Raw genomic sequence first — 15,140 nt, forward strand, 5'->3', positions numbered from 1 at the left:
TGGGTCTGTTTTGTTAGTAGGAACCAACAAAATTCCTAACGAACACAGTCACATATCACAATTTATGGAATATAATTAAAGAATGAAAATAAACAAATGAAGCATGCAAGTCAAGAAAATAACAAAATAAGGGAAAACAGAAGAAAATAATGCTCAAACTAGAACTCAATAAATTAGAAAATTAAAAAAATATCTAAGAGCTGGTTCTTCAGGGGAACAATAATTAAAATATAGGCATATATTTTACCTGCGTAATCAAGAAATAGCACAAATAAATAAAACTAGACAATGAGAAATAGATGTAGAGGAGATGAAATGATTTATTCTTTGTAAAACTCTGTGCAAATACATTTGAAAATGGGATCAAATAGATGCTTTTCTTGGAAAATATGTTACCAGATTGACTCCAGAATAGGAACCACTCAAAGGCCCCTAACAGCGATAGGATTGAGACCGCTATCATCTTTGACCACTTGTTACCAGTCTTCCTGCATCTCCTTTGCAGTTGGTGTTTTTCAAGCGTTACTTGATCTTTTTTGATAAGGAAAAATGATTGGAAATTATTTTTAATCACTTATTCTCACAGTCAATCTCACAAACAACTCATTCCTTAAAGTAAAAATATTGTCAACAGTATATCCAAATAAATAGTGATAAAAGATTTCAGAGCAGGGTCGTACGTAAAAAAGGTTTGAAAGGGTTGTTTGGGCAGGTAAAGTAACAGTATAGGAAGAAAGAAAAATGGTGAGCCATCAGAATACCATAGCTCTTAATTTCATGGAAAAGTACCTTGTTCTCATGCTGGTAACTGGAACATCCCTGTTGGTTAAAAATAAATAGCATCAAGTGTGAGGAAACCAATTAAGGAAAAAAAAAGCAACCAGAACAACCTGTCAGCGAGAAACTGAATCATGAAGTTATGCCAAAGGCATCAGGTCATTACACCAGTTGTCCACCCTAAGGCCAGGGTTCAGGCCCAGTGTTGACAAAGACCGTGATCATGTGGGCCCAGGGCATCCAGAAAGGCCTGTCTGGATGGGCATTTGGTTCTGAAGTTTTCTTGCTGGTGAAAGTGTTTTGTTTTCTTTGAACTTTGAAGTTTCCCCACATAATCTTCATTTAAATGATGTAATTCTAACTTAATGTCCTCTTCTTACCTTGTGTTTCCCTGGCAGCTGGAGCAGTGAGCCATGGAGCTGTATTTCGGGGAATATCAACACGTGCAGCAGGAATATGGCGTCCATCTGAGACTCGGAAGTGATGAAACCAAAAAATCAAGGAACTCCCAACACTCAAAAGCAGGCTCCTATGGTGTCAGTATTCGGGTACAAGGAATTGATGGCCACCCCTACATAGTCCTGAATAACTCAGAGCATTGTCTACCAGGCACATCTTTTTCTGAAAATGGGCCATCATTTCCAGCTCCAATAATGAATAACCTGCCTGTGCACCCCAACAACGGGGCTGTGCTAGAGGAGAACAGTTCAGAAGAACAGCTTCCAGAAAACCCATATGCTCAACCCAGCTCAGCCAGAAACCTGAAGCACCCCTCTCTCTTTGAGGGCAAGAATGGAGTTCTAGAGTGCAAAGAGGGGCCAATGAAGCCATCCCACCTGCTGAACTCTCAGAGGCATCCAGAGCTTTTGAAGCCCTATGACCCTGCAAAGAATGAGTTGAACTTACAAAATCACCAGCCTCCTGAGAGTAATTGGCCAAAAACCTTAACAGAAGAAAGTACCAACAACAAGAAGGTTTGGACTTGCTTTCCCAAGTCTAGTAGTTCTCAGCCTACCAGCTCTCCTGTGGGAGACCTTGCCAAATGCAATGTGACAGCCATTCGCTTATGCAGCTCAGTGGTCATAGATGACCCCAAGAAGCAGACCTCCGTGTGTGTGAATGTTCAGAGCTGTGCCAAGGAGGGGCTGGCAGAGGAGGCCCTTTCTCCTAGTGGGAGGCTCCTAGCAGCACACAGCCCGCACGCCCACCCTGAAACCAAGAAAACCAGGCCGGACGTGCTTCCCTTCCGGCGACAAGATTCAGCTGGTGCTGTGCTGGACGGAGCTCGGTCTCGGAGGTCATCCTCCTCGTCCATGACGCCCACTTCGGCCAATTCCTTGTACAGATTTTTACTTGATGATCAAGAATGTGCCATCCATGCAGACAATGTGAATCGTCATGAAAACAGAAGGTATATCCCCTTTTTGCCAGGTACTGGGCGGGATATTGATACGGGATCCATTCCTGGCGTGGATCAGTTAATTGAAAAATTTGACCAAAAGCCTGGGCTGCACAGGAGAGGAAGATCTGGGAAGCGAAACAGAATCAATCCGGAAGACAGGAAGAGGTCCAGAAGCGTGGACAGTGCCTTTCCTTTTGGTCTCCAAGGGAACTCGGAGTACCTAAATGAATTTAGCAGGAACTTGGGCAAGTCCACCGAGCACCTCCTGCGCCCGTCGCAGGTGTGTCCGCAGAGGCCGCTGGCCCAGGAGCACGGTGGGAAACAGAGTGCCGGCCGTGCCTCGGCCAGGCTGCCGGGAGCCCACCCCAGGCCTCCCCAGCAGAGCAAAGATGGGAAAGGGCCAGAAAGTAAAGGTGATCAGGAAAGTATGCACACGCGTGCCTCCTCCCTCCCAGCACAGAATAAAAAGGAGGAGGAAATCAAAACAGCCACTGCTACGCTGCTGTTACAGAATCGGGGGCTGGCCACTTCTGACTCTGGTGCCAAGAAGATTTCTGTGAAGACATTTACTTCCACCTCAAATACTCAGGTAATACTTATGTGAGTTCCCCCCCTGTAAATGTTCTAAATCCTGCAGCCTCATGCTGCAGGAGTCTATAGAAATACACAGCCTCCATCTGGAATGGGTAATTAATTGCACATCCAATTTTTTTTAGTTTTTCCCTACAGATAGGTCCTACTGCCAATTGAACGGTTTTCTAAGTTAATTCAAGTACAGCTAGATTCCCACTGGGGTCTTGTCTGTAAAGTAATGTGTCAAACACTATAGAGAGGTTCGGCTTTTCTGTTTCTATAGATGTGAAATCCGAAAGTATGTGGAATTTGCTTCCACACAGAGGTTCCAGGCTTAGGTTTGTGTAGATTTATTAATTTTCCTCATGAACTTGAGTGACTGGGTTAATTTCTGGCCTGAGCAATTAGGTTAATTTTAATTTAGATTAATCCTAAAGTGATAGAATTTACTTAACTGGTACATTTAGTATTTTGGTAGTGACAATAAAAAAATTAATGATAATGATAATAAGGTTAGTAAGTGTCAGGCACTCTTTGTTATATATTATATAGGATGGCACTAACCCTGTGAAGGTAGGTCCTATTAACCTCAATTTACAGGTGACAACATTGAGGTAAGGAAAAGTTAAGTATCTTGCCCAAGGTTACAGAGCTGCATTGTAAGTGGTAGAGCCAGAGGTGAGGAGAATCCTTACCTGAGGAATCCTCTTTTTGGAAAATAGGAATGTGTTTGGAAGCTTCTGCTTCAGGGTTTTGCCTTCTTCCTGGAAACACCATCCTGTGATCTAATAACAGACATTGTGTTCCAGGCCACACCGGATCTGTTAAAAGGCCAGCAGGAGCTCACTCAACAAACCAATGAGGAGACAGCCAAGCAGATACTTTACAATTACCTCAAAGAAGGGTTAGTGATTTTCCTTAAAGGAGCAACGTATTGTCATTTCTGGTGGGGCTCTGCATTTCCTTTTCTGAGACCTTGTGTTTGCCCTCTCTCCCGCCCTATGTGAGCCATTTAGGGTTAAGGTTCAATGGCTGCAGTTTTCACAGCAGCATTTAAATTTTGGATGGTGGGAAGTGACGATCAGGGGAGGGGAATGTAGGGAAGGACATTATACTTTTAAAAATTAAAAATGAATGTATTTTTAAATGACTCTACTGTTTTTAAAAAGAAATTCAAAGATAGGAAGAATGTCTGTTACTCAGTTTTGAATTAAGTCTGCCATCACCGTGAGTTCTTCCATGCACACAATATTACTCTATCATCCCTTATTAGGAAGTTACAAATAAAAATACCTCCTTTCCTCCCCAGAGTTGACATTGGCCAGGAGCCCCTGCTTCCATTATTTTTAAAGCACGTATGAGTCATTTAAAAGCAGCGTTTTCCACGTACTTATCTTGGAGGTTGGGTTTGAGTAATCTGGTTTTCAGTCCTTACTTAGATACTAATTGCACTGGAATTCTAGGTCAGGAATTTGAAGTTTCTGTTTCAGTTCTCTCATCAGATATGATTAAAAAGAAAGCTTTACAGCCTGACATGACTGAAAGTCATTTGGCAAATACTGATTGGTATCAAAACACTTCACGTGTTTGTATCGTGCCTTACAATTATTTGTTAGTAACAGAGGGCTGACAAAATAGTCAGGTTCAAAATATAAGATAGGGGTTCTTTTGGGGAAAAAAAAAAAAAGAGTAACCAAAGAGATTCTTCTAGTTAAGATCTAGTTATTATTAGTGTCTCTGTGAAGGATTTTGCCATATTAAAGTAGAAGAACTTTTGATTTTTGAAATTCTCTAAATTCTTTTATTTACTTTTTTTTGGCTCCTGATTTATTAAGAGAGTGGTGAGACAGACTTTAGCAGGAGGCGCCTATTTAAGGAAACATAATTTAAAATGTTTTCCTAATTGCCAGGTATTTGTGATAGAAGGTGTGGTAGAGGTTAGACTTTATCCGATCATGATCATTACCTGTGAAAGTCTAGACAAAGGGCTGCTGTGTTGACAATCTTGGCTTGGGAGATTTATTTTTTTAAACATAGGCTAACCAAGTTAAGATCACTGTGGATCATTCTTAGTGTAAGATTTAAAAAGAGAAATTCACACACAGGAGAAATTTCTTGTTGGAATGAATATAATTCATTTGACTCAAACAAATTACTAAATTTTCAGTGCATGTTTTCTGCAAGCTTATTTAGAATGTGGTTATATCTCTTTCACATGTTTGTAAATGCGATCCTCTGTCCCAAATTCAGTGGTAATATAGAATAATTTATTTGACGAAAAATATACCATCCATCCCGCTCTTTTCATACTGGGTTTATATGTGGCCTTAATTAATTCATGCCTCTTGTAATTTATCTTCTTAAAGGGCTTGTTGTTTGTGTGTCATAGCACATGAAATATTTTGAGACCAATGGTTGTGCCCCTCATTGTTTTTTTCTTTTGCTTCTTGTTCAGAAGCACCGATAATGATGATGCTACTAAAAGGAAAGTTAACCTGGTCTTTGAGAAAATCCAGACTTTAAAGTCTCGAGCAGCAGGGAGCATGCAAGGAAGTAATCAAGTAAGTCAAAGTTTTGTATCTTGCAGAAGACATTTAACATGGAATGTGGCCAATTACCGTTTCTTTAGTCTGTACATTTGGTTATAACAGCAAGTGGGAAGTTTCCTGAGTAGTGAGCTGTACCTAAGATGGAAGATTGTGTTTTAAATATCATTTATGTGTAGCCTGCCTTTTTTCCCCCCAGAGTTTATTTAAAAAATATAAACTATAGCAGAATGAAACAAACAGGTGGTGAAATTTAGAAAGGGAAAATAAGAATAGGAAGAATGAAGCAAAGTAATAGCTAGAGAACCGTACTGTTATCATAGGCAAATTCAGAAGTTAAGTGTGAACTGGCTTGGACCCAAGCTCTGGAACTTCAGAGAATAAGAAATAAGAGAATAAGAACAAGAGAATAAGCAGTGGAGATAGGTGAAGCCGAACAGCATGAAAGGAAGGGCAAAGAAGGAGTGGAGTGGTGCCAAATTCTTTTTTAAAAAATTGCCTGGTTAATCGATTGCACAGAATTTGAGTTGAGACTTGAGATTTTTTTGTTACAAAAGGAGTCATCTCATAGTTGATGAACATCTACTAAATACCCGGCATTCCTTGTGCCCTGAAAGCAAGCAGCGAGGGGTCGACTAAAAAGGACTTGTTCCTCAGTCCTAGACCACCTTGAATTGGGTCCCAATTCTTGCTTGTGCATCGTCCCTTTCTCCTCCCAAGGGAATTCTGCACAGGCAGGAACCAAAAGATACCCAGAGGCAGGTGACAGGAAGTTTGTTTAGAGTTTCTTTTCAACGGTGGAAACATATATAGAGGATATTTTTAGATACCAACTATCTTTTTTCTACTACTCAGTATTCCCCTAGTACTCAGCTAACCCATGACTGCAACTCTGGCATCAAATAGAACTATACATGTGTATAGTAAACATGTGTATATATATGTATATATGACACACACACACACACTATGTGTGTAATATATACCGTGTTTCCCCCAAAATAAGACCTAGCCAGACTATCAACTCTAATGTGTCTTTTGGAGCAAAAATTAATATAAGACCCAGTCTTATTTTACTATAATAAAAGACCTGGTCTTATCTAGCATAATATAAAACTGGGTCTTATATTAATTTTTGCTCCAAAAGACTCATTAGAGCTGATTGTCCAGCTAGGTCTTATTTTCAGGGAAACATAGTATATGCATATAGTTCCTAGGGAATCTTTAGATTATACACTTTGCTTCAGGAGATCTACATAGTTCTTAACATTAGTTGAGGATTTTTGGCTAAAACTCTTAAATCCAAATTATCAAGGTAACTCTTGCTTTTCTTTTTCTAAAGTTTTATTGGGGAATTTGGGGGAACAGTGTGTTTTTCCAGGACCCATCAGCTCCAGGTCAAGTCATTGTTTTTTTTTCAATCTAGTTGTGGAGGGCGCAGCTCACTGGCTCATGTGGGGATCGAAACGGCAACCTGGGTGTTACGAGCACTGCGCTCCAACCAACTGAGCCAATTGGCCACACCGACGCTTGCTTTTCATTTACCTGCATATTCTTAGGGAGAACATATCCTTCGGTCTTAATGTTAAGACTGTCCTTGTGGGTCACAGACTAGGGGCATCCCGTCCAAACCGAGCAAGTCAGCGTAGCCCTTGTGGAGTCAGTAGCACTAATGGTGTCTCAAAAGGGCATAGAATTCTCTGGGAGAAGGGAAGGCAGGGCACTCACTGTGGGTAGAGGGAATGACACAGACAAATATAAAATGTATAGAGACATGTGTTAGCTGTATTTAGGGGAGGGAGGTAAGTTTGTGTAGACAGAGCAGAGAGCATGTGGGGACAAAGTGCCAGATAGGAAGGACTTCAGAAATCACGTAAGAAATTTCCATTTCAGGCTGAAGGTGATGGGCTACCATTGATGGACTTAAATAGGAATGAGTAGTGTCGTATTCCTACAAGTTCATTCCTTTCATAGCTTTTTGAGAGGTAAGATTAGAGGAAGGGAAATCAGTTAAGAAGCACTGCTGAATCAAATGAGAGATGATGAGAGGATGAACTAAAGCTCATAGACTTCTGGCTCCGATCACAGTGCCGTGACTGCTTAATTGCCCATTTTCCTACTCCCCCTTTCTCCGTCTTATTTTCAGAATCTGATTATTTGCTGACAAAGGCTTTGGAGTTTTCTCTTTTTCTTGTCAGTGAAGTGATTTCTTGTGAGAGAATGTAACAACCCTCTCCCATATGGACTAATAGGCATATTGGAAAACAGCAAAGCAGGCAGAGTTTTTGTTTGGGAAAGAACAGTGTACAATTTCCGTTAGGGGTTGGATTTAGATTTCTAACATGGATTGTTCTCATTTTGTCTGAAAATTGGAAGTCCTGTGTTTTTGTTGACTGTGGGTTCTGGTTGACTTCACAGGAGTAGGTGAGGAAGTACCTCATTCCAGATTCATCATCACGACTTAAGAGCCTAGAGAGCACGAGGATGTTGCCTTTTCTAGCTTTGATTCCTGCTTTTACCTTTTCCCCTTTCCTATTTGTAGTTTTCTAATGACTTTGCTGTAGGATTTTAGCCAAATTCTTTTCAGAACATCATCCTATTATTATATCCATGGAAGAAAAAGAAATGAGAGCCATTAACATTCATACTCAATCAGAGATTTCATTTTCTTTTTTTTTTTCTTTTTTTAAATTTATTGCGGTGACAATTGTTAGTAAAATTACATAGGTTTCAGGTGTACAATTCTGTATTACATCATCTATAAACCCCATTGTGTGTTCACCACCCGGAGTCAGTTCTTCCATTACCATATATTTGATCCCCTTTACCCTCATCTCCCACCCCCACCCCCTTACCCTCTGGTAACCACTAAACTATTGTCTGTGTCTATGAGTTTTTGTTTCTCTTTTGTTTGTCTTTTTCTTTTGTTGTTTTTGGTTTATATACCACATATCAGTGAAATCATAGGGTTCTCTGCTTTTTCTGTCTGACTTATTTCACTTAGCATTATACTCTCAAGATCCATCCATGTTGCCACAAATGTTCCTATATCATCTTTTCTTACTGCCGAATAGTATTCCATTGTGTATATGTACCACAACTTCTTTATCCATTCATCTATCGAAGGACATTTTGGTTGTTTCCATGTCTTGGCCACCGTAAACAAAGCTGCAATGAACATTGCAGCACACGTGTCTTTATGGATAAATGTTTTCAGATTTTTTGGGTAGATACCGAGGAGAGGGATGGCTGGATCATATGGTAATTCTATGGGTAATTTTTTGAGGAACCTCCACACTGAGAGATTTCATTTTCTAATAGACTGTCTTTAATCATATCCCTTTTCATTATATTTCTCACCATTATGGAAATGTAACATCTAAAAGAAGAAAGCCAATTTAGTCGCTATATGTTTATTTACTACTTGCATCAGGCATATGCTTAAAGGGATAAAAATCTCATTGGTGGTTATAGAGCAATAATTCCCAATGTAATGAAAATTCTTTAATAGATGTATATACAAATGGCCTTGGGAACACAGAGATATGGGTTTTGGGTATAACTTAATGTAATAGATGAATCTTAAATATTTATTTGTATCTTTTTACATTATTTTAATGGGGTATAACTTACATACAGTAAATTGTACAAATCTTAACTGTATAGTTCATTGACTTTTTAACATAGGCGTGCGTCCATGCAAATATCACCCAAATCAGGATACAGAACTCTCCCGTCACCCCAGAAGGTTTCCTTGTCGCCTTTCTCTGTAGAGATTTGCACTGAATTGGGTCGTAAGATTTTAGTGTTACTGCTCTGATTATATTTTGCGGTACAGAGAATTAAAATAAAGCACCTGGAACACTTACATTAGGATATCTTTGCAATTAATTATAGGCTTCTAATTCTTCATCTGAAGTCAAAGATCTGTTGGAACAGAAAAACAAGTTGAGCACAGAAGTAGCTGAACTTCAGAGACAGCTTCAACTAGAAGCCAAGGTATCTTTTTCCTTTGTGTTATTTTTTTTTCACTTCTGTGTTGATTGATAAAGAATCTTTTAAGTACATTGGGATGCCCAAATGAAGTGAAAGCCAATTTTTCCCCCCAAAGAAATATTCCTCTCGTTACAGAAGTAAAGCCCTGTATATTTGGCTCCTGCTGTCCAAAGAAGTTTTTTTTAAAAGTAACCAAAGCATATAGAGACTATTTGCTTTGGCTGACTAAAAGAAATGCTATTGGATTTAGGCAGTCCAGTAGGAAACTAAATGCATATAAAATATCTGAGCTAAGTAATAGAAATAGCAGAATGAGGTATGGCTATGTTTGTGTTTCTCTTTTAGAAGTATTAAAACTCATTAAATATTTAATACTCTTTTTGGTTACAAATTCCTATCCCTTAATTATGTAGTTTGATTAATAATTAATAATACAAGTCCAAAGACGTGGAGTCCATCCGAGTTTAGAAGTGGACTTCTGTAGGATTACATGAACGTATGGTGGAGGTACTTTAAAATCACATGCATTCATATTAGAATCAACAGAACATCAAAGAAGAGAGAGAGAGAATGAAAGCAAACTTAGAAGAGCTCCAGAGCCAACGTGACAGTAAGGTGGAAGAGAACTCCAAGCTGCAGCAGCGACTGGAAGAAAGTGAAGGAGAGCTCCGGAAACACCTGGAGGAGTAAGTTTTGAGCCAAGAGCCTGTGTCCTTCCTGGGTTCTGGCATCTGATGTAGTCAGATCCTTTTTGTCCTATTTGGTACTACCTATTTGGTACTACCCGGCCTTTGTCCTATTTGGTACTACCTATTTGGTACTACCTGGCCTTCCAAATATTTATAGCAGCTTCTGACTCTTCCTTTTCTCCCTCTTATCCTTGTAAGATTGCAAAACTGATGACATGTGTAGACTGGTAAGCAGAAGGGTTAATAATTTTGAAAATCTTTGTATACCTTAAAGGGTATCTCTGTGACCAGTGCTTAAACTTCTATTGAGTCTGCAGAGATGGAATGGCAAGCCCGAGATGGCCGTGTCATTGGGTTGTATTAAAATCTGTGACAAAAAGATCTGAAACTAAGGTCTGAAAAGGTACAGTACTATTACATGATGGAAACTTTAAATAAAGGTTTAAGCAGGAGTGAATTCTAGAGGGAAATTCAAGAAAAATAGGACATTATATAATAAAAGCATTTAATTGTTTTTGCAATTTTGATAGTGTAGTTTTTGCATTTAAAACATTCTTAGAGGTTAATTTTAGAAAAGAAGTTGGTAGAAAAAAAATCAGAAAATTTAGGGTGTAGTAAAGACTTTACAAAATAAAAAGGTAGAATAATTGTGAATGTGATTTATAGCAGTGGTTGGCAAACTTTTTGTCAGATAGTAAATATTTTATGGTTTATGGGCCATATGGTCTTTTTTGGAACCACTCAATTCTGCCATTGTATTGTGCAAATGACTGTAAGCAATACATAAATGAATAAGCATGGCTGTATTCCAATAAAACTTTATTTACAAAAATAGGCAGTGGGCCAGATTGGCCCATAGGCCATAATTTGCTGACTCTTTTGGTCTATAGTACTGGGTGGGAGCAGAAAACGTGAAAGGCTCCTAGGGGCTTTAGATGCCTCTGCTTACCATCTGAAAGTCTGACATCAGACTGAATGACAATATACAGAGCCCAGGAGAATCTCTCTGATGGACTTCTTTTCATGTCAGGCTGTTCCAGGTGAAGATGGAACGGGAACAGCACCAGACTGAGATCAGGGATCTCCAGGACCAGCTCTCAGAAATGCATGATGAATTGGACAGTGCTAAACGATCTGAGGACAGGGAAAAGGGGGCTCTGATTGAGGTAAGGAACTGTGGCAAGATAGGCCCCATTTGCCTGAGGAGGAAGAGATGGTGGACATGGGGTGAGGACTGAGTGCTACGAGCCTCATTCTGATTTGTGCATTTGTTCCACCTGTGCCTATGGTTAGATTCTGTAAGAGTGTTGTATGTAATAGTTTTTAAACATTGTCTTAGGAAAAATTCTAACCATACAGAAAATTATAAAGACTAATGCATTAACTTCAATTGCGCCCCAAGCCAGATCCAATAGTTGTCAAAATTTTGCCATATTCATTCCACTTATTCATCTTTCTGTTTTTTTATGCATTCATTTATTCATCTTTGCTGAACAGTTTCAAAACAAATTACAGATAATGCCACACTCCTTACTCCTAAATTCTTAAGCATGCATCTTTGAAAAATTAGGGACTTTTCTTATCACACCTAAAAAATTAATAATTCCTATAGTGCATTAGATATAATATAACAATAATTTTAATACCTGGCCCTTATTCAAAGTTTGCCAAAGGATAGTGGAACAAGTTAACGGATCCCATAAGGAAATAATCAGATAAATCAGTGGGACATTGGTCTAGTCTCTTTAGAAGATCGATGGGATGGGAGGAAAAGAGCAGGGAGTAGTGGATAGGGGAAGGGAGTGGGGGCTATCCTAAGATAAATGAACTCTGACAGAGATAACAGTGAAAGCAATGTGGGGCTCTTGATTGGATCCTGGCTTGGGGGAGTGGGGACGGAACTTTTATCTACGCCCTTTTAGATAATTTGACATTTGCTATAGCATTATCATTCCCTGTATCGTTGGCAGAATTTTGAAATTTATTAGCTTTGTTTTGTAGGACCAGCCCAACAAATAAATGATACACAATTTAGAACAAAGCAACAACAACAACAACAAAAATCAAGAAGTAAAGGTACCTTGTTAGTATTGGACCTTCGTTTTTTACTGCTTTCCCCCTACGGGCCTGGGTCTTTTTTTTGTCTCTTTCTGGGGGTTAAAAGCCACCGTGTTGGCTCTCAAATTGTTTTCTCACTCCCTTCCTTATTTGGTTTTGAAGTTATTTCCCAGAAAGTGTTTTAATTCCTGCTCTTTAGAACTTCGCCTCTCTCTTCGCTGTGACTTGGCAGGGGCGGGGAACACGTGCGGCTCCCCAGCGCAGGAGTTCTCATGGATTCCTTTTTCACACGAGTGGAGGGGAATCATTTCTCCTCTCCTCAACTGACCATTGCTCTGTCTCTGTTTAGATCTTTTCTCCTGAGAAGGTGTTAGGCCTGTTCCTTACCACCTGGTATTTCTCTTTTCATCTGAGGATTCCTTAAAAACCACCGTATTCGTGGTATTAGACTGCCTCTCATGGCTCTGCCTCCTTCTCAGGGCTCAGAGTTACCAAGACAAGGTACATTTGAATGGGGCTTTGAAAATGTGTGTATTTATCACTGAAATATTAAAACAACATAAAATGAAATTTTAAAATAGGTTAAGTAAAAAACAACATATTTTCCTATCATCTTAACAATTGTTTTTATTTCTACATTTTCTGCTTACCTCCCTGCCCCTCACCCACCCATGTATAATGTAGGGACAATTACAGTATCCCTTTAGTTTTGATATCTGCTTTTAAAAGTTAACATGTCAGAAACATTTTTCCTTATTATACCTTATACTAGTCTTTATATTTCAATTTTAAGGCGGTAAACCACAATATATTTAACCCTCCTTCTATATTTAAGTTGTTTCTTTTTTTTTTAAGTTATGAAAAAATATGGTGAACATTTTTCACATGTATCCTTGTATGTCTTTAGAAAAATATCCGAAGGATAATTTCCCAGAAATGATGTCACTGAACAGTTTATGGCTTTCAATAAAAATATAGCTTTACAAACAAATTAAAATAGAAGATAAGGCTTTGACACATTCTGTGATTCCTTGTGTGGACACTCCATTGATTCTAAAAGGGAAAGATGTTATCTTAACTTTGGGGAAGTCCCTTAAGTTACTGAAATTTCCCAATAGCTGAAACCTATAAGTGTTATTTGACCTTTCCGCTGACAGTTTCTATCCTTCTAAATTCTCTATTTTAGCACAGTTGATCTTGCTCTAGTTTTGAATCTATCTCTTTCTTCTACTAGCCAGCTAAGTCAATAACATACCGTCTTTGCTGCTTCTCCCATTTCATACCTAGCACCGTGCCAAGCAACAGAGCAAATGAATAATAAATTTCAGTTTTTAATTTATTTTAAAAATGTCACCAATTTTAAGAAAAGGAAATAATTCTGAAATGAGTTATATGCTTCCTTGTCTCTTTAAACACAATATACTGTGCATATATTAATGAATGTAATTTAATAATAGTTTATTGACTTATTTTAGTGGTAACTAGGGTGAGGATATGAGCCTTAGATTTGGTGATGTATTTTCAGGCAGAGGCTGATAAGGAGAAAACAGGAAAGGGAAACAGCACATCTTTTCTTAAAAACATTCATGATGGTGCTGTCTTTTGGTTGTCTCTTCCTGTAACAGGAACTATATCATCTCCTGCTGCCTTTCTGCAAGATGAGTTAGGGACCAGTTAGCTTCTCTATGCCAAAGTGGGGTTCTCTGTCTCTGGGAAATCGTCTTCATTATTTTTAATCAGTTTCCTTTGACTTCTCAACAACATTTAAAACACGATCTATGGTTTCTCTCCTCACTAGTAAAATAGAGTCCATCTCCTTGTCACTTTCAGTTTATTCTTCATATCTTAATAAGAAATGGCCTGGGGAACCTGATAACAGATTACAGTTGTGGCCAAGTTTTCCTTGGCATTTGGCTTAGGACAGACACTTAACACACAATGAACATTAAACACTTGTGCTTTTTGATGTTTGGAAAAGGCTGACGGCCTTATATTTTGTGAGGCCTGTGCAATGCACCAGATTTTTCATGAAATCTCTTCTAATACTACTTCATATTTTGTTAAATAACATTGGGTCCCTATATGGAAAAGGTAAAGTAACATTAAGAGAATAAACTAGTTAAAAAAAAAAAAAAGGAAAAAAGGAAAGAAGAAAGAAACAGTAGAAAATACCCTGTTTTCTCTGGATAAGCCATATATTTGACCAACAATAGGATGACTTTTTTATTCGTAAATAACCAATGGTTCTGAATTTTTTTTTTTAACTCAAATTACAAAAATGATTATAGAACAGGTTTTCAGCCACTTCTTTGTCCATAAACATGTTTCCCTCAATTCTGGGGGAAATGGGTAAACATCAGATATCTCTCTAAGTGCCACGGCAGTGGAGTTTTCTAATTACCATAGTCGTCTTTGATGGGTGGCTCCAGTGCTGACAGCTGGGCGTCACTCCAGTTGCCTTGTGGTGTTTTATTCCTGGCATTTACAAAGATGCAAGTCCTTAAGATCAGTAAAATATCAGTAAGCTATTCTGGTTATAAAATTGTATTGATCTGGGGATAGACTGTGCTCAGAAATGAGGTCTTTAAAATAATGATAACTTTTTTCTCAGTGCATCTTGTGATGTTACTGAACATTATACAAATTTTAACGAAAAAGCAACTAAAAAAATTCATGTTTCTTACCAACTGTATTACACTTTCTAGGCCATCCTTCTGGGGAAAAAATTGCATAATTCTCTGTTAGCTATAGTTTTGATATAAAACCTTTTATTTATTCTTTCATTGAGCATGGGCCAGAGCCTCTGGGAAGCATTTACATAGAAAAGAGTCTAGATCAGTATTTTTCTCATTTTGACATGGGATACTTGTGAATAGGTGCTGTGGGCACATAAATTGCTGCTGTGGACATTCTGGTGTGTGTCTCATGTACCTGCTGTCAGGACAGCCACTGGCTACTGCTAATAACAGCTAGTTCCAGAGCATCATTTTTCTCAACTTTTCTTCTTGTCTTTTAGGTTCTGGTCATGTTTCTTTGCTTTAGTTTAAAAAGGTGGACCTCCTTACAGATGCTTCCAGCCAAACACAGTGCTCCGTTCTG

The 15,140-nt window shown here is 38.6% G+C and overlaps 1 protein-coding gene across 2 annotated transcripts in view; it reads left to right on the forward strand.

Moving 5' to 3' along the window:
• The window catches only part of CGNL1 (cingulin like 1), a 143,525-nt gene that overhangs the window by 51,988 nt on the left and 76,397 nt on the right, over positions 1–15,140 (forward strand). For both annotated transcript variants that reach the window (XM_081050448.1, XM_081050447.1), the window contains 6 exons: positions 1,176–2,768; positions 3,562–3,656; positions 5,208–5,313; positions 9,196–9,297; positions 9,832–9,980; positions 11,014–11,149. In XM_081050448.1, coding sequence (XP_080906574.1) covers positions 1,191–2,768; positions 3,562–3,656; positions 5,208–5,313; positions 9,196–9,297; positions 9,832–9,980; positions 11,014–11,149 — 2,166 coding nt within the window. In that variant the 5' untranslated portion in view covers positions 1,176–1,190. The remainder of the gene's footprint in view (positions 1–1,175; positions 2,769–3,561; positions 3,657–5,207; positions 5,314–9,195; positions 9,298–9,831; positions 9,981–11,013; positions 11,150–15,140) is intronic.

The sequence above is a fragment of the Rhinolophus hipposideros genome (genome assembly GCF_964194185.1).
Source record: "Rhinolophus hipposideros genome assembly, chromosome: 5".
NCBI lineage: Eukaryota > Metazoa > Chordata > Mammalia > Chiroptera > Rhinolophidae > Rhinolophus > Rhinolophus hipposideros.